The 27,248-nt window shown below is 41.1% G+C and overlaps 2 protein-coding genes across 3 annotated transcripts in view; both read right to left on the bottom strand.

Annotated features, from left to right (window-relative positions):
- The window catches only part of hpca (hippocalcin), a 194,394-nt gene that overhangs the window by 135,715 nt on the left and 31,431 nt on the right, over nucleotides 1-27,248 (bottom strand). The gene's annotated exons all lie outside the window — the stretch shown is intronic.
- Nucleotides 10-22,591, bottom strand: nt5c1aa (5'-nucleotidase, cytosolic IAa). 2 transcript variants are annotated; one of them, XM_022207955.2, is made up of 7 exons: nucleotides 21,933-22,591; nucleotides 18,052-18,096; nucleotides 14,261-14,428; nucleotides 14,041-14,170; nucleotides 7,343-7,465; nucleotides 3,497-3,681; nucleotides 10-2,905 (listed from the first exon to the last, which is right to left on the bottom strand). In XM_022207955.2, the coding sequence occupies exons 1-7, from the start codon at nucleotides 22,086-22,088 to the stop codon at nucleotides 2,549-2,551; spliced, it is 1,164 nt and encodes a 387-aa protein (XP_022063647.1). In that variant the 5' UTR covers nucleotides 22,089-22,591; the 3' UTR covers nucleotides 10-2,548. The 2 variants fall into 2 exon arrangements, with proteins under 2 accessions (XP_022063647.1, XP_022063649.1); XM_022207957.2 differs by lacking the exon at nucleotides 18,052-18,096.

The following is a 27,248-nucleotide window of genomic DNA, read 5'->3' as shown; positions in this document are numbered from 1 at the left end:
AAAACAAACTGAAATTTTGATTGTTATTTATTGTTCATTGACATGTTCTTACTGCAAAGCTGACAACAAAGCTGTTACAAAACCGCTGCTTCATGCGCTGAACGTCACCAAACTCAAGTCTTGATTATCCCTCCCTGCTGAATCTGGACCCGCTGATAACTTGCCATCGTTTACGAGCGCCAAGAGATGCATGCGTTTAATTAATTGTCTCGGGTGTCAGGTTAAACCCATGGATTGCTTGTCACTTTCCTGAGCTTCGTGTTTCTCAGAAAGCTGATGAGGTGTAATGAGGCATCGCTAAGAACACACAGAGTGGAAGCAGTACGGAGGGATGTGAAGTGGACTGACATCTTCTGAAGGCCACTGAGGCCATTTTGCCAATGAAAGTCAATTTTTCTGTGTTTAAATCAAACAGAAGTCATAATTGAAACAAGGTATTGATCGAAAGCTGACAATTATATTGGTTACACAACATTAATGGATGCCACCTTAGCAGAGTGTGATCTTGATCTAGCGCTGATCTACAGGAGAGCCACGATAGCTGCCTTATACACATCTATAATGTGATACTTCACTCGGTGTATTAACACAGGGGTTTTATTTCCTTCAGCCACCAGACTGACTTTTAAACAGGGGCTAAAGGCTAAGCACACATAATCCCTGTGCAAATGTAATGCTCACCAGAAAGCAGAATTACCGAATCCATTAAACACAGAAATCAAACTTCGCTATTTTTGTAAGATCAGTGGAACCAAATGATCAGAATTCACTCAACTTTATTTGCTCTCGTCTGTATTTGTTGAGGCCAGTTCATGGTTTCTGCATGACTGATGTAGACTTTGAAAGTGGACCGTGATTGTGCATGCAGTTCTATTCATACTACACCAGCAGCCATATGGCCACTTATACTGAACACAGGAAAACACATGGGACTCCCCTGGATGTTTCTGAAAGGCTTTTTGCAGGATACAGCAGCTGGCTACAGATTGGACTGCAGCAGCGTGTCAATGCAATTATTCCTGAGACGTGCCGAGCAAAGTCCAGAAGAAACTACCTCAATTCCATCTTTTTAACTGAATTATAAAGAATAAATTTAGTTGTACAACATAGACCTTTACAAATTTGGTTGGATGAACAAACAGCGTGTACTGACCTTTAGTTTTAGCGTCCCTAATGGTGAGTTGCAATAGATGGGAATTCATTTTAGTTGGTTTGAGCGGTTTTGAGTAAGAGAAACTCATGCATAGTTTTGACTTGTTCATGATGTTACCTTTAAAGTCAGGGACACTTGCCTATAAGTAATGCATTCATTGAAACTAAAGGCACCCACTGAAACTTACAGCCTCAGGTTTAGGACAAAAACTAAAATAATATGGCATCTTCTTCAAAATGAAATGCATCTCATAATGTTTGGTAGCCGAATGGCAAAAGTGCATATACTATATACTTGCAACCTGGTTGATTTCTCATCAACCTTCGTTGCCAACAGGACAAGTCCTGCTATTGCACATTAATGCTTTTGCATAGAGATGAGGCTAAAGAGAATTTGGCCTTAATGTCTATACTGAATTTCATGGCACTCCATCCTACAGCAGTTGAAAGTCATGGAATTATGCTTTTGGTACAAAGCAGAATCTCAGTAGAGGAGTGTGTTATGGACATGTCATAGAGGCTCAACAACAACTCCAGTGGTTGACTCAGATCCTGTCAGGACATAGTGTTGAAATGTGGGTAAAAACAGAAACATAGTACATACAAGTATAAAAGGAACTGTGCACTCTCGCCTACATGCAGCCCAGAGAAGTATAATTCTACTCTTAAGGCACCAACTGAAACTTATGGCTTTCTATACTTGCTTTGAACAGAAGAATAGATAGCATTGCTATCATCAGTAATATACAACAACTTTCTGTAGAGTTCCAACCAAACATTTTTACAATTTTGTGAAGTCATTCTATAAAATGACTGACACAGAAACTTTAACTCTCATACTACAGAACATCACTATAATCTTTAACCATATAATATCTCTGCATTGTGCTCTATTGACAACATACAGTGTAGTGCTTTACTTAAACAGGAGCCTGTGAAACCTTTCATTTAGTGTCCTCCAGCCTTGCAGCAGTGAAGATGTGTCTTCTTCATGAAGACAAGTAGTGCTGAGAGGAAATACCCAGTTCTCTGTGGCAAATAAGCACCTTCAAAAGTGCCATAGAAAGCGAGATTTGATAAAACACAGCAGTATTCAGTAGACGGAGGCTTTGAAATGTGTAGCAGAAGGACATGTGGGCATTCAGGTCATCTCAGGTTCCAGACCGCTACTTGACCTTTATCCAGTCTTCTGTGTAACTCCTAATCGCATTAAGCTGAGACAGATGACATTACGATCAAACAAACTTGCAGTTAAATTGCTGCATTATGGAAATGATTCATTCCCAAACACTCAACATTAAAAGTTCATTTTAAATGCTTCTTCTTTTGGCTCTTTTTAAAGATGTTTCTTCATCCCTTCCTTCTTCTGCGCCTTTGACAGCTGAAGTCCTGCTGCCTACTTCCTCACACCAGTGTTCTGCTTGGCGTTGTGTTTTTGTGCGATGCCGTAGGGAACATGGGCAGCGATGGTACCCATCTCTGCCGCTCCCTCCACGTGAAACATCTGATCATCAAAGTAGATGTGGGGTCTAATCTTCTCCAGCATGGGGCCCTTGGGTGCACCTGCGAGGAACAAGGCCTCATCGATCTCCAGGCCCCAGGCTCTGAGCGTCTTCAGCGCCCGAATTCCGGAGCTCGCTGCGCTGCGAGCTGTGACCAAGAAGGTGCGGATGGGACAGTCCAGGCGGTGGCCTTTAGCATAGAACTTTTTCTGGAGCTTCCCCAGCGCCTCCAGGAAACCCTTCAGGGGACCCTGGCAGAGAGGAGAGGAAGAGCCAGTGAGCTGTGTGTTTAATGTCTTACATCATCCACTGAGGTTTCTTTGTCATGTCAGAGCTTTTCTATGTATTCAGCCTGAACAAACTCTCATTGAGTTAGCCTCATTTTATTTTAATGCTGCGCAGTGTGACGCCTGCACAGCTTACGGCTAATTTCTTAAACTGCTGGCTGTCTGACAGAATGACACAGGAGCTGACAGACTGAATCTCACTGCCTATTCAATCCATTCATCATATGATATAATTTTGTGTTGCATAACATATTTATAGAACAATCAGTTTCTAAAATGGATTATATGGGGAGAACATCTGCATATTCATTTACAGGTGATTAAGGCAGTATAAGCCTACAAAACAGATTAGTTTTAAGCTCACCTACATTCTTATGCTTGTTTCATGAATGACAGAAATCCAAACCTCATTCTGGGAAAGTGTGAAATGGAATCTGCTGTGATTACTTTTTTTTTAATTCAGCCTCAGGGATTAAAATGTGGGATATCCTTAATGATGGCACATTGCTATTGTTAAGAAAGAAAACATTCGCATTTCCGTTAAAATATACAAACATGATCCAGCAGCGTGTCCTCATTTTCCCTCTCGTGTTCGAAGAACTTGTCCAGCCCGTGGGCCTTGAAGATGCGTTCAGACTCATCAGAGAAAAGGACGGCGTCACCGTCAAACGCTACCCGCAGCTGGGACTGTGATACCTCCGTCAGCTTTTCTGGCATGAACATGGTGGCTGCTGCAATGCCTGAACACACAAATGGATAAATTATGAGGAAAAGAACAGCCTTTCCTTTTCTCTCCCCTTTACCTCATCCCAACCAGTTGAGCCTGGTTCTGCTGGAGTTTTTCCCTGATAAAGGGTAGTTTTTTTTCTTCGGACTGTTACCAAAGACCTGCTCAAAAACAATATAATGTAGTGTTTAGTGCTTCAGTGCTTAAAACAGATTTTTGCTGTGGCCTTCACCTTACAGGAAGGATTAACAAACAGCTTTACAGCTAATTAAGACCTTTGGAGTAGAATGTCAAGGGCTCTTCCCTTGCATGACTCTATTTGTGTGTGTTTGTGTGCTTCCCACAGGGTCGCAGCATCACTGACATAAAGCTTGTAAGGCACATGGAGAGCGTCCCCGAAGTCTCCTTGAGAGCTATGTGATCATGCTGTGATCAATCAGCACTCCAGTTAATTTGCCCTCAGCTCACAGTCACGCTACCTGACGGCAGTATGTTGGTTTCTGGTTCTTACTGCTAGAAAACACAGATTTCTCTGCTGTATTTCTGTATAAGCGTCTCCATTTCCACAGCAGCAATAATGCAACATGAAATGTGCTGCGCTGAACGGATTGACACCTTCAGAAGCGGTTATCACCTCAAGTCTCACAAATTTCACATCAGTATGTCTTGCTTCCACAATATTAACTTCTTGTATTTCTCTGGCAGAGGGAGGCTCATGTTTTCAAATACTGATACATATTTAGAGCCACAGGCAGAGCAAATGTGATGTCGGTTATTCTCCTAGTGTATGTGTGTGTGTGTGGATATGCCGTGACATATAGGAATGCATCGAATAAAATGCAAAGGGAGGAAATAATCAATATGCCAATTTACGGTAATGTCACTGCTTCTTGTTATGCAAACAGGACGGAAATATTGCACAATGTATAATCCCAGCACAGTGATTTTGGTGTGGGATAGAAGTTGCTTTATACAGGAACCACTTTCCATTTAAAGTGAAATTAAAGGCAGAACTTGCCATGATTCCTATAAGGCAGCAGTTAAGATTGCGGTGCCTGAAAAGCAGGAAAGACATTCAAATACTATTAAGCTTTGAAAATGGTAGTTTTAATGTGAGAGCATTCGTAGCAAGAAAAGCACTTAGAGAGCGCAGTACTCCACCAAGGCTGCTCCTAGCCCCATACGGTATTGTCAGAAATGCAGCATTTGTTTATTAGTTATTAATGAACAGAAATCACGGCATCAAAGAATGTGGCCATTTAATAAAGATGTACCCACAAACAAAACGGCTGTGATATGCATGTGTACGTTATGTTCAGAAACCGAGTTGCCTCATCTAAATATGTAGCGGGAAGCTAGAATTGATGGGACTCAGAAACACCCTCACAATTCGATCAGGTGTTCCTTGTATCATTTCCAACAGATAAGTCCCAATTTGTAGTAGGATCGCAATCATGCGATCTGACATAGCAGCTGACACTTGTCATAGTTACAGTGAGGCCGTGCCTCTATCTCGCAATGGTACAGAAATCCTTAACGAATCCATTTATCCTGACAATAAGCTGCATCACTGCCAAAATCTAATCACTTGGTCCTTGTGTCATTTCTGACCTTCCCTGAAAATTATATCCAAATCCATTGGTCCATTTTTGAGTAATGTTGCACACAGACGGAAAGACAGACAAATGTACGCCAGTCGCCACTTTTTGGCAGAGTAAAGAAAAATGACTAAAACATGAGTTTGTTTTGTTTTGGTTTGTTTTTTTCCGCATACATGCTACTCTGCAGGCGCACGAGTTTCATTATAGAGTCTGAAAGATCTAAATTGCTTCCAGGTAACTTAAAGGATTTCATTTGGACACATTTCACAGATCAAAGCAAAACTGTTTACATGCATGAGAGTGTGGGAGCTGTGTGGGACTTGCAAATGTGTATAATATCAGATTTACAGCCATTTGTGGAATGTGGCAGTGGCATCATGTGCGATTTGCATTTGTTTTGTGAAACTGCTTCCATGTTCAAAAAGAGAAATGTGTTTCTCCAAAAATGTGATCATAATTAGGAGTCCAGTATGCATGAATACATGTAGGAGTATCAGAATCTGAAGGACGAATCCAGGGTTCTAATTATTACTTTCTGCCACTGTTATCTATCACAATCATCCACCTCCAACGCAGTGGGAAAGGCAGCAGTGCCTAGTTGGTAATTTGCAACACAAGTTTGTCACCTACAGGGAAATCCTTTAGTTTTACTCCTACTAAAGAATGAGGACTATTTGTCTTTTTTTCACAGAGAAATATTACACGTCTCTAATGTTGATTAAGAGCTGCCTGTTGAGTCTTGGTGTCACTGTGAAGCTGCCAAGCAGGACTTCAGGAAGTCACTGTTCCAGCCAAGAAATAGTTTGGCTTATAACCTGTTGTAAAACTACAACTTGTCATATTGTATCCATCTGTTTTTGCTCAGATTACACAACCAGCATAGAAAATATTCATTCATGAGAGCTACTGGTAATTAGAAGGTTAGTTGTTGCTTCATTGTTTCCTGAAATCAAGCTCCTGACTCGAGCATCTTGTTGAAGACACAAACATGAGAGCAGTATCATTCTTTGCATCTAACCTAGCATAGCATATATTAAAAAATGCATAACTGTTGTTGGGGCAACTACCTGTTGGTTCATCTTTAGCAGCCGTTTTGTCAAAACTGCTCATATTATTGCCACATGCATCAGTAATAAACACTAGCAGACATATAGGAGGTCCAGTTTCCAGGTGTTTCCAGGGGATAGTGGAAGCTTTCGTGTCCAATGTTCTACTAATATTTCGTTCTCTCAATTTGATTTTATTCTATGAGTTAAGTCTGTTTTCTACACAATCCACAATTCTACAATTTTGGGTACACTTTTACCTAAAGCAATGTACATCTGAGAGCAGATACAACACAAGCAAGGATCTAGTGAGGAGAAAACAACTTGGATTAGTGCCATAAAACAAATTCAAGTGTAATAACTTGGACTTTGGTGCCTATACGCAGTGTGGGAGGTAAAAGTTTTTTTTTTGTGTGTGTATTTAGTGAAGAGCTGGGTCTTTAGTTTCTTCCTAAGACTGAGAGAGACTCTGCAGATCGAACAGAGTTTGGTAACTCGTTCCACCACCTAGCTGTCAACTATGAGCCGGGTTGTGGTTCTATCAGGCACCTTTAGTTGGCCGAGTGTAGTGAGTGGCAGGGAGTGTAGACCTGAATGAGAGAGTTCAGGTAGGAGGGAACTGTTTTCATGGCAGTTTTGTAGGCAAGTGTCAGAGTTTTGAATTTTATGCTGGCAGCAACTGGAAGTAAGTGAAACTATCTGAAAAGCAGAGTGACAAGTGCTGTTTTTGGCTGGATTAAAAACCAGAAGTGTTGCTGCATTCGGAGTCATCTGCAGAGGTTTGACCATGCTTGAGGGGAGCCCTGCCAGTACGGAGCTGTAGTAGTCGATGCGTGATATGACGAGAGTTTGTACCAGGAGTTGTGCTGCTTGTACAGACAGGAAGGGTCTAATCTTACTGATGTTCAATACGGCAAAAAGAGCCGTTTAGACTACAAATGCCATTAAACATTCTCCCAGGTACGACATTACGAATGTTAAAACCTTGATTGAAATCTCATTCATGTGTCCAGTAGTGTGAGCTCACCTTCAGCCAGCGCCTCCCTGACCTTGTCGGCATCAGCAGACAGGTAGAGGTTGGTGTGCCATGCCTTCAGGTAGCCAATAGGACTGCTTCCTCCCGTCATACAAAACCTCTCAATGAACAAGTCTGGGAACAAGAGGAACAAACAGCAACAAGGTTTTTAATTACAGTCCAACACTCAGTGGTAAATGTCAGCATTCACCACCTTAGAGATCTGTTACAGTGCTGTTGCATGTATGTGTTTGTACGGTAACATGCCAGGAAATACGGCCAACATCACGTGATCTCAGAGACTGACACATATAATCCATATTTAAGCTGTCAGTGAGTTCAGGATGAGTCATTTCAGGAGCCATAGAAGGCGAAGCGGAGGGGAGTTGTCAGTAAGGACAGGCTGAGAGGATAAACTTACAAATAGGTGGAAAGGGTCCAAAGAGGGGGCTAACATGAAGAGCTGGATTGCAAGACAGCTTCGTGGGAGGGCAGACGAGAGGAGGACGGTATTAAGACTGCTGGGAAAGTGTCTGTTTGCATTTTGGCCAGCGCTGCCTCTTAATTTATTGCTGTGGTTGGATCCAAAGAGCAGCGGCGAGTCGGTATGTGGAGAGGAAACTGATATTAGGTAATTAGATCCATGATTGCGGAGCTGTGGATCATATCTGTCTCCTCAGGTAAAATGAGGTGATATTTATCAGGGAGCAGACAGAGCAGAGGATGGAGGGGGCCTGTTAGAAAGGGCATGGGAGTGAAGTAATAGACTAATGTTGGCGTGGAGAGGGTGATAGAATGAATTTGAATAGAGTGGAAGGTTATAATGGAGTGAAAAGGTGTGTGACACCCGAGATGGATGGAGACGTAGTAAAGGAGAAGGTTAGTGCGGGTGGGAGATTTATGAAAACAGACATGGCAGGGTTATGACATTTATTCAAAGCTGCTCTAGTCAGGGCAAGAAACTTATCAAAGGCTTCACCCGCATTAAAGGGGCATTGCAGTCATTTAGTACCAGGCTTTCATAGCATTTTCAAACTCATATGAGACATTTTGTGAGAACTGATGAAACGTGATTTTTAGTCTCTACGGAGTGTGTCCAAAGTGCTGGATTCGACATTCCCCATAACGCCTGCTAATAATAATAATAATAATAAGAATGCCTGGCAACATCCCAATGACATCACAGAGTTTATTTACTCAGACTTAACAAAGCTCCCTCCAGAGCTGTAGAGGATATTATATCACCATTCTCACAGGCTGAGCTGTACACACCATGACTAATAAACTGACCTTTATCTGTGAAATCAGGGGAGTGGTCCTTTAAGTTAGCTGAAACTGAAAATGTGGCTTATTCGGGATTTCCCTCCTTCCACACTAAGTCAGCATTTTTCACAGCCAAATATTACATCGAAAGAGACAATGCTAATGTAAATTAAACACTTTGCATAAATAAACACCGCCTGTCTAAATATATTCAGTGTAAACAGCGTGCAATAAATCTAAATCAGATTTGAATTAAGCATTTGTGACATGTGCATCCATGCAAATGTCTGGTTTATCATTGTTTTCCAGATGGATTTTAGACAGCAGGGATTCAACACACACACACACACACACACACACACACACACACACACACACACACACACACACACACACACACACACACACACACACACACACACACACACACACACACACACACACACACACACACACACACACACAGCAAAATGCAGACTGGTGTCAGTTTTGCACAGCTCATCATTACAATATGCTTTTTTTTTTGCCTTCATTAGTTTGGTAACAAGTGGCTTTTTCCCAGCAGACCTCTTAACCATGGGGGGTCTTGGATGTGTTTCCTATTAAAACTGACGTGGGACCGTTGCTATAAATATATAGAACATATTCTGTTCACAGCATCATAACCACCAAGCTGCCAGTTCATTGAGAGAAAGTTGCTTTAGATTCTGTAATTTTTATTTTTATAAATTATCGTTGTTTTTTTAAAGGCAAATTCTCTCACTGAGACCAGCTTCAGTAACTTACTGCAGATTCCTGTGCAATATCATCCTCTATTATGACCTGACAGGAAGGAGGACTCAGGAAGGGCAGCCATGAGGAAGGAAGGCAGGTACAGTTGAGTGTTTTATTATACTCAGCATGCAGGCTTACAGACTAGCAGGAACTTTGGTACACTGAAAATAGCAGCAAGTAGGTACTGCCTGTTATCAGTACAGTGATGTGAAAAAGTATTTGCAGAAATCTGTTTTTGTATATTTGTCTGATGTTCTAAATCATCAAAGTAACTCATCTAATTATTTATATGTTTTGAGTAAAAGAAAGATATAACCAGCAAAAAGCAGTTTTTAAAATATGATTTCTGAAAGATTTATTGAAAAAAAAAAAGTTGCCCCTCTGAACCTAATAACTGGTTGAGCAACTTGGCGGCAACAACTGCAGTTAAAAGTTTGTGATAGCTTGTGATCAGTCTTGTACATCACCACGGAGGGATTTTGAACCAGTCTTCTCTGCTGAATAGCTGTAATTCGGCTACATTTGATGGTTTTCGAACTGCCCTTTTGAAGTCTTGCCACAGCATCTCTAATAGATTCAAGTCTAGACTTTGACTCGATCATTCAAAAACCTTTTTTTTGTTCTTTTTGAGCTGCTCAGAGGTGGATTTGCTTGCGCGCTTTGTGTCATTGTCATGCTATTTAAGCCGTTTGTATATGGCTGCTTTTGAATGTTCCCCGGATTCTCATATTAATTTTTCAGTCAAAGTGCAGGTTGAGTTGTGCAGTTTTAAAGATAGCAGCAAGAAACAAAGACAGAGATATACAACGTGACTCAAGAACAGGCTTGAGGCAAAATGAGATGGAAACTAGAAGAAACAAAGGGACAGTGTTGCTTGAAGCCCACTGAGTGATCTCTATGTCACGCAAACAACTAACTTTCCTCTAAAGATTTCCTGAATGGTTTACTTAGCTTTGTAGTCGGGCTCTAGCGAGTCTGACCTCCCTCTGCTCCACTGTACCATACCTCATAGATTCAAACCTCTCAAACGTACCCCGCTGTTCAGACTGGTGCTAGAGCGTGGGAGTCGCTCGAGGGAAAATGTCCTCACCCTTGATGTCTTTGTATCTTTCTTTCTTTTTTGTCCTGCCTGCAAACATGTTTAGATATCATCTGTCCCTGTGTGATTTATTTGTTTGTTCAGAAGATCTAAAACATGGTAATATAGCAAAGCACGACTGCAGAGACACTTCTGTCACAGCAAAGAAGCAGCAGCATCGTCGTGCGGTTTAACATTTTGCTCTTATAGATGTAAGGTGTGTGCCTGATACAGTTGGATGTTATGTATATTAATGCATATATGAGGGTCCAGTTCAGATTTCCATAGAGGATGTAAAGTTGTCACATGAAATCTCAATTATCCACACACAGAGCACATTACGCAGCCTGTCATTCAATCTGGCCCTCATGTCCTATAATGTATAGATAAGTAGATGCATGGAATTGCTGACTGGCACCTACAGCACGCCTGTCAGTCAGAGCCATGTGCAAACTCTAACAGTGCAGTTCCCCATAAATGCGAGGAGAAATAAGTTATACATCATCCTGCTTTTGCCATAAATAGGTAGACTGAGCACTGCTGAGAGACAGACGAGTATTTGAATGGTTCTCTGTTGTTCAAGCTAAAAGAGCAAGTAAATGTTTCTGTCTAAACCATGTTTATAGCTGTGCTGCTCAGGAGGATCCGCTGCAGGAGTGGCCGTGAACAAGCTGGGATCAGAGAACTGTTTTCCGTTAGTTCTGTAGGAAAGGCCACAGGTCGGGGGACTGTTTGAATGCACAGGGCCTCGCATTCAGAGGGCCACCAGAGAGATCTAACATGAAAGCATCTGGTGGCTCCAGTCAGACCTGTTTTTCTTTCAGGCCTCTTGTGTCCCAAGAGGCGTAATCTTGAACTCCCCCCGACCTGAAGCTCTAAGGATCTGAAAACATTTGAGGAGTTGAGCAGGAAGTGGTCTGTGAGGAAGATGTCATCACAGGGTCTGAGATTTTCCCTGGGAAGGATCCTGTCAGTCAGCTGTTCATACACTCTGTTGTTTGTCTCTCAGCTGAGCCTGCGTCAGCTTCCATTTCCTGACCCGTTTGGATTATTTCATTATATCCCTGTCTGTGTCTTATCATCTTACAGTGTTGATTTTCTTTTCTTGGTGTTGCATAAGGAGTCAGTAAGTTACCCAGTCTAAGTTTGGATTTCACCTCTTGATTAACTAAAGCAGAATATTTTAAGCTATTTAGTTGAGTTGTCACACAGGCAAACCTTGGGGAAGGCTGTCTTTTCTCACCATAAGAAGGACACCATGGCATGAAGAACAGAACCAGCAGATTGTTCTCTGCACTCTGTGGGAAGTGGGAGGTTTCATTTTGGTCCAACTTGTATGTGTTTTGTTTCTTTGGAGACTATTGAGTGCAGTCACTGTATTTTCTTTTCTTCATTGCCATTTTGTTGAGCAGTGGGTTTTCAGTAGAGATGGTTTTGTTCATTGTGTGTTACTGAAAAGCAACACATACCTAAGCCTGTCTTCAACTTGCTTATGTCACCCTCACAATCAATAATCTCCACTAGGATGAGAAAGTTGTTGGACAAAAACACAAGCAGTCCATGCTGAAGTTTTTCCGGTTTCCATGAAGTGTCTCTATAGCAGCCTCTATTTGTAGTTATATTTTTAAAGAGAAGCACATCTGCGATGTCATAGCTACATCAAATCTCCTACAAGTCACATTCCTACTCAACTAAATTGTAGCAGCTAATATGTTTCTTGGACACATAATTATAACTGATGTTTTATATTAATGTAATGAAGAAAAATGGTAATGAACTTGGCAAGTTGAAAATATGATGATCAGCAGCATATCAGTAATATGTTGATGGCAATATTCTGTCCATCCATTTTCTATACACCACTTAATCCTCATTGGGGTTGCGGGGGGCTGGAGTCTATCCCACCTGCTTTAGGGTGAAGGTAGGGGACGCCCTGGACAGGTCGCCAGTCAATCACAGAGCTACACATAGAGACAAACAATCACATTCACACCTCCGGACAATTTAGAGTTACCAGTTAACCTCAGCATGTTTTTGGACTGTGGGAGGAAGCCGGAGGACCTGAAGAAAACCCACACATGGGCAGAGAGAACATGCAAACTCCATGCAGAAAGATCCCGTGAAGGCAAAGTGGGGATTTTAGCTAGGCAAAAGTGCTAACCACCAAGCTATTGTGTGATCCCGATGACAATGTTTTCTACTAAAATATCCAATTTTGCTGTGGAAATAACTCACTTATCTCTCTTAGACAAAGAAAGTGCAAAGAGACAAGTCATAGAGGTAAAGAGAGTGAGGTCAGTGTCATACTTTCCACATACACAACAATGCGAATGTCCGCAAGGATCTGTATGTCTGTATGACATGATTTTCATTATCTTCCCAAGACTGAGGATGTCCACATGCAGTTCAAAGTTTGTGCTGGTGCGGGCAGTAGTAGTACGCATACGTAGAATTAATCAGCGCTTCCCTAGAATGTATGGCTGCGAGCAGAACATTTGTGTCCATGCTGTCTATGGAGTATAATCAAGGACTGACATGCAGCAACTCGAAACCAAAGTGGGGAATCTTTGCCCAAGCATTATACACTCTAACCACTTGGCTACTGGGTCACCAAGTGACTATGAATTTTAGAAACACTGTAATGGTAATGCTTAGCCCCTCACTACACTGGGGTTAGTTTAAAAAGGAAGATGGTGGATGGTTTATTACAGGAAACGTTAGCTGTGACTTGAGACACAACATTTTTGTTCACATTTAAACAAAAACATGAGCTGTCCCAGTCCCTGGTATGACGTATTTTGGCTCTGGTTTTGTGCTTTATACACCCGTCATCCACCCCAACCACCTCCTGCCAATGGCGGTCATAAATGCTTCTGAATGTAATCCACCCAGTGGTTATGTTGCACCGAAACGAAAATTCGTTGTATGCAGACATAGCTTCAAGGAGTTCATTATGCGCATATACTTTAAATACTTTGACATGCAACTGTAAATGCTCCTAATATCGTATCTCGGTCTGCTGAGTAGTTTCCTCTCATGACCACTTGAGGTCAGCAAAGTGCAAAGCAGCTCGATCAAACGTGTCGAAAATGTTCTGTGAGCACAACTACCTGTCACTGAAGAACTGTATGTCAGCTGACCATCCTGTCCTCTTTTCTAAATTACTTAAGGCTGTTGGTGGCCACAAGTGAAATGATTCTAGATGCATCGTGTGCATTTAAAAAAATGTCTGACAGCCACTTCAAAGGCACAAAATTGGATCTCAGCATTTTAGATCATTTTCTCCCCTACTGGTAAAACAAATTAGGTCTTTTCAAACTCGGTGTTTGAATAAGTGACTTGGGGAGCATATGTTCAATTTGGCTACATAGGGAGTCAGATAATGAGCTTGTCAAAGTGATGTGAAAGAGCCTGCGTGGCTGCTTGAAATGTCATATATTATTAACTTGTGGGGCATTACCCTTTGACAAGAAGATATTTAAAACCAGTATTCTGTCTGCTGTGTTGTATCTTTTAATAGTGCTACAAAGGGTCGTCAAAGTCATAAATTTTCAGATTGCACGTACTTTGTCAAGTTCACTTTTGCAAGACTTACTGTGATGGTTGATGGTGTTGATGAGCCGGATTCCTACGTGTGCATGGTTGTATGTGACCAAAACGATGTCGAACAGCTCCTCACTTTGTGGGTACAACTCCCGCAGGCGAGAGTTGACCGCCTCCAGAGCCTGCCAGGGTAAAACAACAGTCGGCCAATTAACTGAAGACAGCAAAAAAGATGAAACAAAGCCTATTTGCAGACATTTTTGTGATTTAACCTTGACAAAAGGGAACGCAGGTCCGGGGGCGAAGGGTTCGTTCTCGTGTTCGATTTGGTATCTCAGATATTCCTCCACACCTTTCTGCTCAAACACCTTCTGTTCCCGCTCAGTCCGAAACAAGACCCGAGAAGAGACGGCAATAGTCACTGCGTTCTCCGGCTTTGGCTGCGGAAAAAGAGGCACAAGGAAGAGAATGGTGAAAAAAAAAGCGAGCAGCAATAACCCAATGGCATGATGACTTGGAAGACACACAGGAAGGAGAGGGTAGAGGTGTCAGAGGAATGGATGACTCTATTTATTTACCTGAAAACTGAGCCTGAAACAAAACCCTGTTAAGAATACTTTGGATGTTTTTATTTTACAAGTGTGTCGTGCATTATGTCTGGGCAGTATAATCATTAAAACTTTGTCTGGATGCAGTTTAAGATGCTTCACATCACAGTGCATGTTGGGCAAGTGTGTGTATTTGTAGTGAGGGTTAAAATCTGTCCATTGAGATCTTTGTGTGCCCTAGTCACAATGGCTTTATGCCTGTAAATAGGCCACATGTGCTGACAGGTGCACTGAGCCATTGTTCCTGTATTTAGCCTTGTTCCATCATAACACTGCTGCCTGCTGATATGTCACCTACTTACCTGTTCACACACACACACCACCTCCTCAGGATTAATCCTGACCCACATCTCGTCCGATGAAAGGCAGATTTCATCAAACATTATCCAATTTTAACAATTCCTCTCATCAGTAAAGTTTGGTATTTCTGTGTGCACTGAGCTGAATTGTACACAGTGTCTTCATACATATTAATACATTCCTATTTCATCAACTCTCAGTCCTCTTTTGTCATTCATTCCTATGCATTTATGCCGCACACAACTGTGTGACAAATCTCCACAACAGATTCAATACATTTAGCTATGGAGAAAAGTATGGCACTAAACGCTTCATGAATGTTAACATGGTTCACCGTCATGCAGGTATTTCCAATATATTGTATAACTGTGCATACAAATGCAGCCGTTCAGGCATGTAAAGGTGCTGTTTGCATCACACATGCATGAGACTATTTTTTTGTCACCAGAGAGAGGGAGAGGGAGAGAACAGGAGGTGTGAAGGCTGCTGTTTGTCAGAACAAAACAAAATGAACCCACAGGACCTTGAAAGTGCAGGTGACGTGAAGGTGAAGCTCGCTATGATGATGCTGTCTTGTACATAAATGTGTTGAAACGACATGAATGAAACATTATCTGCAGAGGGAATCCATGCCGATGTTAGCAAGCTGGCTTTGCAGGCACAACTTAAATGAGCAGAAGTTGGATTGTCCAGCATGCTACACGTGTTCAGTGTTATTAACAGATGTCTTAAAATAAAACATAACCTAAGTTACCTGTCCTCTTCAGAAAGGAGGTTTAAGTGAACATTTTGTATGCTCTACAAGACAGCAAAATATTTTATTACACAGGTAGTCGGAGTCATTGCATCACATCTGTGCTTCTGTTTCACTAGTTGCAGTAAGGCTGTGCAAGTTCTCATTCAGCAATGGTGTTTCTGAAAAAATCATGTGCTCAGTTGCGATCAGAAATAAAGTCATTTGTCATGCTTCCTGATCACAAAGAAAATGGAAGTGCAGTAATGCAGGTATTTAATGGTGGAGTGTGCCATCCTGGAGAAAGACTGTTGATGTTTAGTGATTTAACATGCTTACAGGAGATAGACGTGTCAGATTTACCATCCCTTTTACTCCAGTGAATCTTATGCAACAGATGAAGCTTCTAGTTGTCCAAAATTTAAGCCAACGCATAAGTCCCTTAGACTTGCATTGTCTCTGACAGCCACCAGGGGGTAGCACAATTTGGCAAAAAAAAAAAAAAATCCCCAACTTCACACTTGCCGCGCTATCTCAGTAAGCATTTTCTTAATGAGTTTATGGTCTCGGTCACTTGTTTGAAACTTCTTTTAATACTGTGTGATGTTCATTTTGTAAAGTAAGGTCCCATTTAGAGAGAAACAGTTGATGACAGAGGGTAATTTATAGGGCTGGGCTACTTTATCTTTGTGCGTACTGTCCTCAGGTTCTCCAGTCACACTCAGAACATACACTTGGAATTGACTGAGGAGATATCCAATGAATTTGACAAAGTGAACTGAAATACAACTACATACTCCACCTTTATACCTTGCTTTTATTCCTTTCCATAAAACTCACCAATGCTCTTTTTTAGCATCTTAGCGGTACTCTCTGTTGGTTAAAACCATCTACTCTATCACACAATATGTGCTGTACTATACAATAGCAACACCTCAACTCACTCCTGGACTCTTGTTAACCAATCATTTTTATGCCAATTTTGTTTCATATCAGACTTACAGTAGTTATCATTTTCCTACTTGTAGACAGAGTCCATATCAACAGAAAAAATCCTTATTATGATTGGGAATGTCACATTTTAAACAGAAAAGTGGGAAGTACTACCAACCAAACAAGGATCTCCCAAAGTTGTTTAAAACACTCATTTGACATTGTTCACTTTGTTCAAACTACACTGTACAGTACGCTTTTCTCTGCAGAAGGCTAGTGTTTGAATCTTTCTGTTTTTTGTTGGTTCGTGTTGGACTATGCAGTAATGAGAGAGAAGCAGTAGCACTTAGGAGATCAGTAGCTTCCATTTTGAGTTGTTGAGTTGTCACCTTGGAAAGCTGTAAACACAGGACTCTTTTCGATCACATTTCCTCTGACTTGAATGCCAGATAAGCCACCAAATGTTTGCAAATGGTGCTTGCTAAAGGCCACCCAAACACATAAATGTTTATTAAACTACAATATTAGATCACTAGTTTTTCAAACAACTATGTTCCTTATCTTGACATATGAACAGGGAACAAATAAAAGGGAAAGAATAGTGCATCATTACAGAGCCAACAGATGCCTTTAGTGGAGGGGTCAAGCTTTCAGATCTGTACTATTCTCTTAGTGTACACTACATGAGCACTCGTCCACTTGTGGATAACATGGTGAAGGGTGATGCATTACTTTATATATCGCTTATATCCATACCCTAATAGGACCAACTTCTATGGTTTTCGCACCACTAAACAGTCCAATAGCCGTTCATTTTGTAATGAGGGGTTCAAGCACCACAACAACACTATGATATCCCTGAATTTCAGTCGATGGACTGATCAAATCCTGCAGTGACATACTCTGTCACCTGAAGATGAGCTGCTCTTCTGCTCCCTTTTATGTTGCACTAAAGCACGAGCAACACTGTCATCAAATGTATAGAGGCTTTACCATAAATCTAAATGCACTTTAGTCACTATTCCCACTGAAACACAGACCTGTTGTGCAGCCTTTGTGACTGAAGCTCCTGCCGTCCCTGTCACAACACTGAAAACTCTTTCAGTATTACTCACTGTAGTGCAGCAACATGAGGATAGATTTAAAGCCAACACAAGAGCATATAATTGGTTAACTAAACCCTAACCAAAGATTACAGTGAGTAAACACATTAAAGAGCCACACCCGCCCAGTGATTAAAACCCAGTGTGTTGGATTTATAGCTCAGTCCAGCCAGTGACATCCAGGACAATATGAATCAACATGACAGCACACATGATGATGCATCAGGTCAGGCTATTGGTTAGTAGAGTGCACGTGTCCGTGATCATGCAGGCACATCAACAGCCACCACAGAGGAGGTTAGAACAGGGTGGAAGGGCAGCATTGGTGGTCGTTCAGTAGCCATGGACACAACTTTTGATCTTACAGGACGATGGGGCATACTTACGAAGAATACGCCTCCCTCCACCTTCCGGGCTCGTCTCCCTGTCACCTTAGCAGAATGACAGTTTGTTTTTATTCAGCAGTAAGAATTTTCTACATCTTTAAATCTCTTTTATGGAGTTTAGGTGTCCTGCTAAGGCTTCTTTTTTTCTTGCAGTGTCTGACATTGAACATTTTTTTAAAGTCGATAAAATATATATGTCGAAAAACAGGTGAAACTATATTTAAAGAGCTCTGTTTGCAGAGGAGAACAAGGAGCTTAGAGACAGCTTTGCAGATGTACAAGACCTTTGGTGCAGCTTATCTGCTAGAGTCAGTTTACTCTATGAATAACATGTCGCACAGTTTGGGAGTTATCCCAGAGCAAGAGTTCAGTTCTTTGCTGCGATTCGATACCGGTAGTGTTAACTGCCTGCCCTCTCTCAGGGGGCCTCCCACCCACTGGGAATGCATCGACCACAAGGCTCTTTTGCACAGGAACCCACAGCAACTGTAGTTACCTCAAGCGTATTGATTCGTATGATGGCCAAGGCAGCCATAAATAATTCAACTTGCTGTAAATGAAAGTAAACATTCGCATGTGTTTGTCTGAAGTCTCTCTCAGCGCTCCCCTCTTTACATTAATCCTATCAGAGCTTTGCCACATCAGCAGAGCTGGTATCTGTGCATAACCCAGATCTATGAGTCATCAGTTATTTACACGTCAAGAGGCTGTGAGACATTCCTTGTATCCGTTGGGGAATGAAAAGGTGAGAGATGGAAGGGATTTCCAGACACCAGGCGGAGCGGGAAAGCAGTGGGAAAAATAAAGAGGTGAGAGTGTGAGCAGAAAGTGTCGGGGTGGGTGGAGTGGTGAGCAGCAGCGGGGTGCTGATATTTATAGATAAAGGCCAGCGATGATGCAGTCTGTATGTGTCTTTGAGGATATGGTAACATGGAGTGTGACTTAAAACCGCCAGTAACAGTAATGTTAATGTCGTGGTGGATCTGAAATCAGGCCATTATTGTCCTTTAATTAAAATCTACATATGAGCCAGGCAGTCACAGGAATCCCAGATATAATGTGTGATTACACATTTGGTGTGTACAGTATTTTTCAGTGTTGCTTTATACATCTTTCAGGAGGAATTCAATCTAATTTTGGTTAATCCGGATAAAACTAGGGGGTTAGAAGCAGAGTGATCTAACCCACAATAAATCCAAACTGAGTTTTAATATAATTTTAATTTAATTTCCGTAACATTTTATGGTCTAGATTTTAGTGATAATGTGGTCGAAACCACAACCCAAATATAGCGATACGGTGGCACTTTGAATGTTAGAAAACGCAAAACTCTAAACCCATTTTTCTCAAAAACTACAGAAAGGTTCCAAAGCTTCCAAACCCTTCAAACATAGCTTTCTGGCAATATGACTGCAAAATGCAAAATTAAAAGACCTATACCCAACTAGGACTTCTCTGTAAGTTTAAAAAAAAATCTTCGACAAGACCCACATAGTAGTGTTATCATGGCCTTCCCTGGAGTAGGAAGTTTTTTCTCCAATGAATAAATCCCTGAAAGATGTTCTCTGACAGTAATTTTTCTGGGCTGAACACACATAACGATTTGGGCTGCACTAAAATGGCCTGCAGGCTTATGGACTCAGTGTAGGATCCAGAAAGACATAGAAAAGAAAGCATAAATCTATAGATTTACTTGGAGAAGTTCTCCAACATGGCTGGGGCTAATAGTGACTTGATTTAGTATTGTTCTGTATGCCTTTCTGGTTTTTGTATGGCAGTAATTGAGATTTTTTTCATCATGGTGGTGTATAAATGGTGATAGTAACATCAAAACATGATGGCTTATGACCAGTGTAAGTATTTGATGAACATGAGTTCTCATATTGTAATGACTGCCTAATAAATTCCATTTGAATTCATCAATCAAGGTGGTAATCATCTAGCTATGTTACTTATCAGAATATGTGAATTCTGAGTTTTATTCTTCCGTCCCACCTATCTACTGGTAAATTACTCATTTTCAAATTTTTATTTTTATATTTAATTTTCAAAAGGTAAGTTAACAGAAAATCCCACCTCATTTACAGCATTGAGTCATTTTCCCTTCTCGGTTCTCATCTGCAGGTTAAATGGAGATGAAAAGTGGCTTTAATTTCCCATGAATGCAACTTAATTCCTTTGACCAGGCCATTTAATGTTAATTAAAATTAGATAATTAATTAGCACTGCATTTCTCTTTTATTAATGAAACCTGCACTGTTGAACGAAAAAGCCCCAGTGCTGAAAAACTGCAATACCTTCTTATTTATCTTTTATACTCAGTCTCTTGGTCGGCCAGTTATGCTTAATGGGGCTGTCGTCCACGGAAATGTATCACTGGATAAAGTGCATCATGAAGTGAATTTCATGATGTTTGATTTCTGTAGAAATAACAGCTTTTAATGAGGGTCTTTTGTCAAAATGAAAAGATGTGTTAAAGTGTGACTATGAATCATGTCCAAAATAGTCATACTAAGAAATGTATGACTTAAATGCCATGATAAAGAGCACAAAATTATATCTTAATGGCCCGCTCTGTAGTCTGCTCAGTTATAAGTGTCATAATCTAATTTCACAGATATTCATTTGAATAAAAGCCCTATAATCTGCCTGGTCCATTACCTCTGATGAACAATCAAATGCAGTTTACCGTCATCCTGTTATGTACACGAAATGTATCTGTGCGGTGCATTAGACAGTAACGTAATGCGGTAATATTTGGATTGATACTTAAGCTATGTTAGGACATGGTAATGGATGTTTATAGTCTAAAATACACCACTGTGACTAATCCTCTAGCAGCAGAGATTACTCAGCTTTTAGCCACTTGACTTCAGTCTGGAGTAATTTGTTCACTCATTGGAGTTTTTCTGTCTCCACATTCTTCTATGTTTGTTCTTTCAAGCTTACTAAAGGTTTTTCTGTGGTAGATTGCAGTAACTCCCTTTCACGGCGACTCAGCAGTGTGTTCCCTGAATCCCTGGAAAAGCAACAGCGTGTCCTCTTCAGTATGTTGATGTCCTGCAATGCTATAAACAGCACTAAACCTTTGCCAGTGAGTGTGACTGCGTCTCTGTAATTGTCAGCTCAGATTCATGTTAACCTTTTGCAAACTGGAGTCTTAAATCTCTACATGTTGTCTGCTCTGGAGGCAGAACTGTGGACCTACTGTAGAAGTCATAACTAAGTAAAGTCCGTAAGACGGTTGCATTATTCGCAATGAACTTCTAGCCAAGTGAATATTGCCTCTTTTAGAGTTTTATTAAAGAACATCTGGGGTCACAGATCATTAGAACTTTGCTGTAAGTTCTATTGATATGCTGTGAGGTAAGTTGTAGAATGGTATTTGAAAAATCCAACATGACTGAGCCCTCAGAATAAAGTCCAGTGACAAAGATGAGTGACAATAATAAAAGTAATCCAGTTAGGGTAGCTTCTTAGCCTAGCCTCTAAGCTCTTGGCTGGCATGCTCATGTATAAACAGCCAAACCTTTAAAGTTTTCTTGTGTGTCTGTTTAGAATTCCTTCAGATGTAAGGGTGTAAAACGAGTCTGACCTTAAAGACTATATACTGAAAAACACATCTCCACACATGTGCTCTGCATGACCTTGTCCTGCAGTCCCCCTATTTACGCTTTAAGTCGCATGTGAGCGATGTAAACATCTGACTTAAAGTAATAACCTGGAGGGAGCAGCAATAGGGCAGAGGAGATGAGGGAAAAGAGGGACAGGGATGTTTGGAAGACATTTGTTGTCCAGTTTCGTAACAAAAAGGCCTTTACACCTATAATAACAGTTAGACACAGACATACAGGTAGCTCTCAACGGCCAGTGACACTTACTGGTTTTGGCTTGGCAGTCAGGCCCAGATGGTCTTGGTCAAACTCTTCCTTCTCTTCCCATGATCCTCTGCTGTCCCCGTTGGACGAAGGGGCAACTTTGAGCTCCGTGACCTGTCCGCTCATCACCTGCACAGGATCCAGACTCATCTTCACCATAGAGGATCCCTCAGTGTGTGCTCCCAAAGCTAGCCAGGCTATTTTATCTCGTATAAAACCGCCGTATTTTTCTTAAGTGAAAAAAAAAAGAAGAGAGAAGTGGTGCAACCAAATAAACAAGAAGTCCCGCCACAGTCCGTAGCATTTATCGAGGTTCTCCTGCCACACACATTGATGTTTTGGTTTGCTACAGTGGTTTCTGCTGGGATTGCACCTGCCCTGAAAACAACTTAAGTGTGAAGAGCAAAAGTGTTCACTCTTCTGCCTCCTGCTCACTTCTCTTTATCCCTTTTTTCCTTTTTCCCCAAGAGGATTATTTCTCTGCATCCAGGACATGAAAGGTGCTCACTCCTTCCCCACCATTATCCTACACACAGTTCCTGCTCTGCTACAGTATGCATGCATACACACATACTGTCATACATACAGGCTGTCCTTTTTGAGTGTGTTGCAGGCTGTGCAGCAGTCCATCTGCTGCTACCTCTTTCGTCTCCCTCTATCCCCTCTCAGTGCCCTCCACTCCCTCCCTCCCTCCCTCCCTGTCCCGTTCAATCACTCTCTCAGCTCCCTGGCTCCTGTTCGTTCCCCCTCCCGCTGGCCAATCACAGCCCTGCTTCCTTATTCAGTGCGGCCCCGCCTCTTCCCCCCTCCCACCCCAACATCCCCTTGTTGGCGAGGCAGTTTGCCCAAGAGGCTCATGGGAAGTTCAGGCACTCGCTAAGTACACAGCAAAAAATAGCCATCATGATGAGCCATTTAATCTAGGGGCAAATGAAAAAGGTTTTTTTTTTTCACAAGTGAGACCAAGTGAGGGGATGTTGCTTGTTGGCAAATCCGTTGAAAAACTGGATGAATCATTAGAAAAGCAGGTGCATTTTCATCCCATATTGGCGGAATTTAATGTTCAACTGCAGTATGCTCCCTGATTTTTCATATTCTACTTATATTGAACTGGAACAAGCAAACTACACCTATTATCACATCATTTAAAAAAACACCTAAAAGTAGAAAGCAGTGGAAAAGATACGTAAATAGGTTTAAACTTGAAAGAAGCCAAGACTGCTAACTGTGTGTGAGAGTGAGAGTGAGTTAGGGAGCGGTTTATCAGGGGATGGGGATGGATTAGCCTAAAGGTAGCAGATAATGGATGTAACCTTCATTAAAAATCAAGGTTGTACACTGAGTTTAACACAGGGCCATTAGCGTCCTTACTCGTGCGTGCTGACTGTAGCAGTGTCGGGGTTTACAGCAGCTGAATGCCTCTGTGGTTCACGGTCATGTTAATACAGAGATAACTGAACAAAATCATTCATTTTTTAATTAAACGGGAAAAAATATTCTATGTTTCACAGCTCAGTGGAGCTGGAGCATAACGCCTGAGGATATCTGTGATAGATGGTGCAGCTTCACCCCAGTGGCTTCAGTACTACTGGGTTGATAACTGTGAAGCACATAAAAAAAGACATAAAGATACTTTTTAAACATAATTTTTTACTGACAACAGATCAAGTCCATGATGTTTAGACAAGCCATCAACCCTGTTATGTACACTACTGTTCAAAAGTTTGGGATAACTTAGAAATGTTCTTATTTTTTAAAGAAAAGCATTTTTTTTTTTTAATGAAGATAGCATTAAATTAATCAGAAATGCAATCTTGTTAATGTTGTAAATGACTATTCTAGCTGGAAATGGCTGATTTTTAATGGAATACCTACATAGGGGTACAGAGGAACATTTCCAGCAACCATCACTCCTGTGTTCTAATGCTACATTGTGTTAGCTAATTGTGTTGAAAGGCTCATTGATGATTAGAAAACCCCTGTGTAATTATGTTAGCACATGAATGTTAATAATTAATAATATTAATATGTTAGCACATGAGTGTTAATTTTCATGGAAAACATGAAATTGCCTGGGTGACCCTAAGCTTTTCAACAGTGCTGTACGTTAAAAGGAAACATCACAGGCATTGATCTTGGCTGGTTGATGCAGTTCAAGTAAATTAAAAAAAAATTCTCACATTTTAGTATCCATCCACTACACAGCAGTGATCAAAGGAATGAGATCACATATACAAGCAGCCAAAATTAGTATCCTCCGTGGGGTGGCTGGGCTCAGCTTAAGAGATAGGAATCTTGGACATCAGAAGAGTCACTGCTTCTTCATGTTGAAAGCAGCTATCTGAGGTAGGGTATAGATCTGATTAAGATGTCTACAGGGCGCCTTTCTTTTCCGAGGACATCAAACTGGAAGGAAACCCCAGGGTCGACCCAGAACTCACTGGAATAATTGTACATCTCATCTGAAAATGGATGGATCTCCTCATTCCTTGCAATACCTCATCTGGTGAAAAACAAGTTTTGTTTTTTTTTAACTTATATCTGCTTGAAGATTGAATTAGCAATCAGTGTCATGGCTGAGCATGTCCACTTTGACACGGCAGTGTACCAGTAACAGTCTAAATACCACAGATTTATTTTTATACAACCTTAAAAAAAAAACAGCAACCTAATCCTGTCAGTTTGCATAGTGGTATTTTCTGGATCATTATTCTTTGTCAGACTTGTTCTTCCAGTTTGAACATATAGGGGCTGAATTATTCAAATATTAAACGGACTTGCTCTTATATAGCGCTTTTCTACTCATCAGAGTACTCAAAGCACTTTTACAACAATTCCTCCCATTCACGTGCAGGTTGCTAATCAACCTGCAACATCAGTCAGTATACATTCATACACCAGTGGAACAGTCACTGGTAGGCAATTTGAGGTTCAGAATCTTGCCCAAGGAAACTTTGGCATGCAGCACACGACTAGGCGAGAGCGGGAATCGAACCACCAACCCTTCAATCGTTGGATGACCCGCTCGACCACCTGAGCCACAGCCATCCCTATTACAGCTCACTACTGTGTTGTGTAGAGTCGTTTTACAGTGTTTGAGAAGAGTCAGGAACAGACTGCACCAAGCAGAGTGGGGTGGTTGAATGGAGAGGCAGGGACTACATAGATCTGGGAAAGAAGCAACCGTGTAGAGCTACATCAAAGCCATTTTAAAGCAGGAAGGGATTAGTTTCATGAAAAACCAACTTCTAAATAGATAACTTTGATACACAGTTTTCAGTGGGCAAAAGAGGAAGGAAGGTGTGACTCCTCTTTTATTATAGGAGGTAGTTTACTCCATTCCATGTCAGCAGAATACCATAGAGAATTCTAATAAACTAATAACCATTTTACTTTCCTGAAGACAAAGAAACAGCCAGTAGTTTTTATTCTTTGTTAAACACAATTTGTTAATCAAATGTGATCTACATACTCTAGTCTCTCTTGTAGAGATTTCTGGGGCAATAATAATCAGTTTTGATAGAATTTTCAAGTAACATTGTCTGACAATAGATACAGAATTAGTAATGCTATTACCACTACTAACTCTGTAGTATTAGGTGGATTTTTCTTCAGCTGTCTGTTCATTTATTTCACTCAGAAAGCCTTGTGCTGTACAGTGATCTCCATCTCAACACAATTATGGGCTGATTTCAAATTCTCAAACTGAGTATCTTTGAAAATAAATGCTAATTTTAGCTGCATTTCTACATATTAAAAGTAAAAGCAGTTTCCTACACTCTGAAAATTTTGCTTGGGTTTTACATTTTTGAGGGATTAGCATTATTAGCAGTATTTACACGACTAGTAGCAAAATTAGCATTAGTATTGTTATTCAGTACTATTATTTGTAATGGCTTTACATGTGCAGAGGAGTGGGCACTGATTTGCAGTTCCAGAGAGCTGCAAAGCTTCAAACAGACACACTTGAATAGGAATAGTTCAGAATTATCCTGAATATTAGTCGTTACAATGTGTATCACATCCAGAAATGCTGGATCCTACATTTAACATGAAACTCTGTAGGATCTTTCATCAGATTTGTCATGTCAAGGATTTTTAATAATCCTATTCCCTTGCTTTTTCTAGATTCAACCGAAGTTTGTAAACTTTAAATAAATCCGTCGATACTCCATTAAAAATCAGCTGTTTCCAGCTAGAATAGTCATTTACCACATTAACAATGTCTAGACTGCATTTCTGAGTAATTTAATGTTATCTTTGCTGACAAAAATGCTTTTCGTGATCTCAGATTTTTGGACAGTAGTGTATGTTCTAGGTAATGACAGCAACCTCTAGTTGTCTTTAACTGAGAAAATTTTGTAAAATCTAATAACTGCTGATATCACCAAGAGTCATGAGAAGTAAAAGGATTAAAGCACTACTACAATGTGTGTTTACAGCAATGATGGTAGCAGTAGTTGTAGTTAGAGGTACGTTTTCTTTCCTCTGATCATTTCTTACTCTCTACAAGTGAGACATTCACAGTGTGAGGGAAGGTTGCTTAGCAGCCATGTCCGTCCGACAGGTCATTGGTCAGTGCTGCTCTGACTCAGTGCGATAAAGTGTACTTTTTTTGAAGCTGAACGCTGATGTCTGTTGAGATTTGTGTCATTTCCTGTGCTTCTCTGCCTCGATTGTTTCATGCTGCTTGTACATGATCACCAGAATGCCATGAGGAAACTACACAGCTGACCTTTTCATGGTCTTTGCAGGGCCGGTGCAGTTAAAATGTCACTGACACGCCGCAAAGACGCTGGAGTGTGACTGAGCCGACAGCCCCATCCTGCGGCCACTCTGCAAACTGCACGCCCCATCGCTGTGACCTCTATTACTGCAGTGTGATTCACTGTTTCTCTGCTGCTTACAGCCCACTGTGTGCGCATTTGTGATGTTTGGTTTTCCACTGAACTGAAGCCTGATGCAGCGAGGCTCGGAATAGATTTCTATTGATCCCTGATGGACAGCTAGGGAATGGAAGGGGGGGGGGGCAAGGTTAGTGGACACAGTTTAACAGAGGAGTGAAAGCAGGCGACTGAGGAACAAATTTAGTTTTGCATCTTTAGTGATGCCCACAAACACTGAACCCAGGAAAAGCACATTAACTAAATGGAAAGCTAAATCTGCATTTATAAACAGGACATTCTCTTCACCTTTCAACATCAAACTTGTGCGTTAGTGTTCCCATCTCTTGTGAGAGGACAATATATAAAAGTGATTGCCTGTACTGAGTAATCAAGTCAAAGCTCAATCCTCATGAGTCATTTCATTGTGTTCAAT

Source organism: Acanthochromis polyacanthus, chromosome 11, assembly GCF_021347895.1.
Source record: "Acanthochromis polyacanthus isolate Apoly-LR-REF ecotype Palm Island chromosome 11, KAUST_Apoly_ChrSc, whole genome shotgun sequence".
NCBI classification, from domain to species: Eukaryota; Metazoa; Chordata; class Actinopteri; family Pomacentridae; genus Acanthochromis; species Acanthochromis polyacanthus.
Note: the sequence above shows the minus strand (reverse complement) of the source record. Positions and strands in the feature narration are given on the sequence as shown.